General features: G+C 63.3%; 1 protein-coding gene across 1 annotated transcript; it reads right to left on the bottom strand.

The window, feature by feature from the left end:
- Positions 1–1,327: 1,327 nt before the first annotated feature.
- On the bottom strand, positions 1,328–2,644 carry LOC112813598 (DNA dC->dU-editing enzyme APOBEC-3G-like; the record flags this gene model as incomplete). The annotated part of the gene is made up of 3 exons (XM_025858612.2): positions 1,328–1,512; positions 1,789–1,904; positions 2,365–2,644. Coding segments are annotated over 3 exons (405 nt in total), but the record flags the coding sequence as incomplete, so codon positions are not given.
- Positions 2,645–3,286: the final 642 nt, after the last annotated feature.

Here is a 3,286-nt window from a genome sequence, read left to right on the forward strand (position 1 = left end):
CCACCCCCTGGGGGCAGCCCTGCCTGGCTGGCAGCCCTGCTCCCCCAGCGCCCCGTCCTTCGGCCTCCACGGCAGCCCTGGGCCCCCGGGGTGCCCCTGTCCTCTGCTTTCGACCCTCTCTCTGGGTCACTTCGCTCCCCCAGCTCCTCCCCTTTGGGGTGCCTGCCCTCCCCGACAACGACGGAGCCCCATGCCTGCCCGCTGGCCCAGGGTGCTCTAGCCCTCCCTCTCCGTCCCTCCCTTGTCTCAACCCGAATGATGCCTCTCCCCAGCCCCTTACACTCACTGTGTGAGGCTGGGACACCCCTTGGGCCCTGACAGGGCCGCAGAAATCTGCGAGGAGGGACCGGGGCGCTGCGCTGGGCCTCAGGAAGGCCTGTGCAGACCCACCTGCTGCCAGGGCCCCACTCAGGGGGTGTGGCCTCCACAGAGAAGAGCGCGGGGGCGGGGCCAGGCCTGTGGGGCGTCCGGCCCTGCGGCCGGTCCTGTGTGGGCCCTGACCCTGACCCCCGGGGCTCTGTCCGCAGGGCCCTGGGTCATGAAGGGCCAGAGCTCAGCTTCTGAGCAGGGAAGCCCCTGCCTCCGGCTTCCTCTCTAGGGCAGGGCAGGTAGCAGGGTTGAGGACTGGAGAGCCTGCCGCCCACCCCCAGCCTCCAATGCGCGGGTTCCTCCCCAATATTTGGACTCATTCTTTCTATTCTCTGACAGCGTGGCTGTCCTTTCCGATCAGCGGGCCGCTGACAATAGGATGGGTTGGCAGGCGGGAGGTTTCTGAGCTCTAGAGCCCTCCCGCCCCTCCCCCAGGTGAGGCTTAGCTGATTCTTGCTCCCACCAGAGGGAATCTGGGTGACTGCTACCCTACCTCCCCTTAGGGGCCCACCGCAAAGGGAGAGGTATTTGCAGGCTTGCAAACCTTGGCAAGCCTTTATGTAGCTCTCTGGCCCTCATGACACATTGCCAGAGAGAACCTTTGGTAGAAGAACCTTAAGATTCCCTTTCATGGCTCTGGTATTTGAAATCGAGTAGGGTAATTACTTCTCTAAAAATCGAAAACTCTTCTGACAGCGAGGAGGGCGATCTTAATCATGTATCTTCGGAACCCAAGATAGAGTTTCCACGACAAATAAATCTACTCAGATTTTGTTTGTAAAGACAACTTCCCCTGGACTCGTTGCTTTCTTTGCATCAATCTGGAGATGGTGGTGGAGGGCAAGTTTGCGTTTCTTGGGAGGCAGTGTTTTCTTCTGCGGTTCACAGAGGTGTCCTGTGGTCTTTTTTTTAAGATTTTATTTATTTATTTGACAGAGAGAGACACAGCGAGAGAGGGAACACAAGCAGGGGGAGTGGGAGAGGGAGAAGCAGGCTTCCCGTGGAGCAGGGAGCCCCATGCGGGGCTCGATCCCAGGACCCCAGAATCACGACCTGAGCCGAAGGCAGGCCCTGAACGACTGAGCCACCCAGGCGCCCTGTCCTGTGGTCTTTAGCCAGACTGAGGTCCATCCTTCAGGCTCCCTGCTCCAGGAGGAGAAGGTGGAGTTGCATGGGGCGGGCCGGGGGACCGGTGGGCAGAGGGAGCAGAGAAGGGGTCTGGCTGCCCCAGAGATGGGGAAGGGAGGGGACACAAGAGGTGAGGGAGCAGAGGAGTGGGGGGGGGCGGGAAGGGTGGAGCCGGCTCCCTGGTGGGAGCAGGTAACCCAGTGGAGGCTCTGAGAGGGCAGGAAGAGGCCGGGGGGGGGAGAGGGGGGGGGGGGGCGGGGGAGGTGGCAGGGAGGGAGGGAGGAGCCTCACCCAGAGAATGCGCTGCAGTTTCTCAGAGAATTTCCGACTCTCCATGGCCAGACCTGGCCAGGGCTGGAAGGGGTTTCCCTTGTGGTGCACGAAGGCGGTCCAGGAGTGCTCAAACTCTGCAGCGGGGCGGGGGAGGGCTGAGAGCTGGGCTCTGGGGAGGGCCGCGGGCCACAGGGTGTCTGACTCCCAGGCACAGGCCGTGCTCCTCCCAAGCGCATCCCCATCCCCGCTCTCTGTCCTCCCTTAGCACTCCCCTGACCCCCGGGACGCTTTCTTCAGCCTGGAACCTGGGCCAGCCTGACTCCCCTTCTTCCTGGAAGCCCCACGTCTCTCTGCCCTGTCCACCCACCGTTCTCCCTCCCCTTGCGGACACCCCTGTCCTGCCCCGACGGCTCTCTTCCCGCCGACGCTGCTGTCCTGTGCCGTCCAGGCTCTAGCCTCTCCTCTGCAGGCGGCCAACAGGCCCTACCGCCAGGGACACGGCTCCTGCCCACCCCCCCCGTGCAGCGCCGCCCCGCCCCCGCCGGGCCTCTCCCTGCCCTCTGGCCCCCCACCCCCGGGGAGGCCCACACTGACCCCTGGAGGTCATGATGGCCATGCTGGCCCCAGCCCTCTTCAGGGTGCGCAAGCCCTGGTCATAGTGTCCGCGGGTATAGAGGCGGGAGGCGAAGAGGCTCAGGCTCACGTGGCTGTTCTCCTTCAGGAACTGAGCCATGTCCTGGGCACAGTCAGTGCAGGGGCTCCAGGAGAGAAAGCAGGTGACCCTATAGTGGAGCTTCGGGTCCAGGTCCCAGGACTGGTTCTGCTCCAGCAAGCGGGACTCCGCGTGGCAGGGGACCTCAGGTCCCTGGGCACTCTAAGCACAGAAGAGCAGGAAGGGCTTCTGTCATCGGCGGTGAACATGGGGGAGGGTGGGACCAGGGTGAGGCAGGGGGCTCCTGGCCTCAGGCACAAGACACAGGGGGAGCCCTTCTCAACGTGGAGATGAATGGGGGTTCCAGGGCAGTATCCCCAGGATCCGGGGTCACCACCACTAGCGGGCAAGCACACAGGAGGACAGTTTCCCAGGGGCCCGATGAGCGGTGCCGAGCACGTTGCCTTCTGCCTCTGCTCCCTAGGGCTCGGCACCGCGCTGCACCTGACGGGGCTTCCTTCAAACTGTTGCGATTTCATTTCTCCTGCGATTTGCAGCAAGTTTGACTTTTAAACGACTGCTTTAAAATATGATTCAACCTGACCACTGAGTTTCTGGAGCTCTCTAAATTTGCGCCCAAGGGAAGGGCCTTCGGGACCGTCACCTAGTGGGGGCCCTGCAGACAGCAGCAGAAGAGCCCCAGGAAGGGAGAGAGGAGGCCAGGTGAGCTCCAGGGTCACTGGCCTGATGCCCTGGAAGCGGGTGCTTCCTCCAGGCGGGGATCCACCCCTGTCTCCATCCACCCCCACCGAACCCCACTCCCACCCGTGCACCAGCGCGTCCACAGGCTTCTCTGCTCTGGGC

This window comes from Callorhinus ursinus, unplaced genomic scaffold (assembly GCF_003265705.2).
Source record: "Callorhinus ursinus isolate GAN/ISIS: 27379988/994484 unplaced genomic scaffold, GSC_fseal_2.0 scaffold2573, whole genome shotgun sequence".
Lineage (NCBI taxonomy): Eukaryota > Metazoa > Chordata > Mammalia > Carnivora > Otariidae > Callorhinus > Callorhinus ursinus.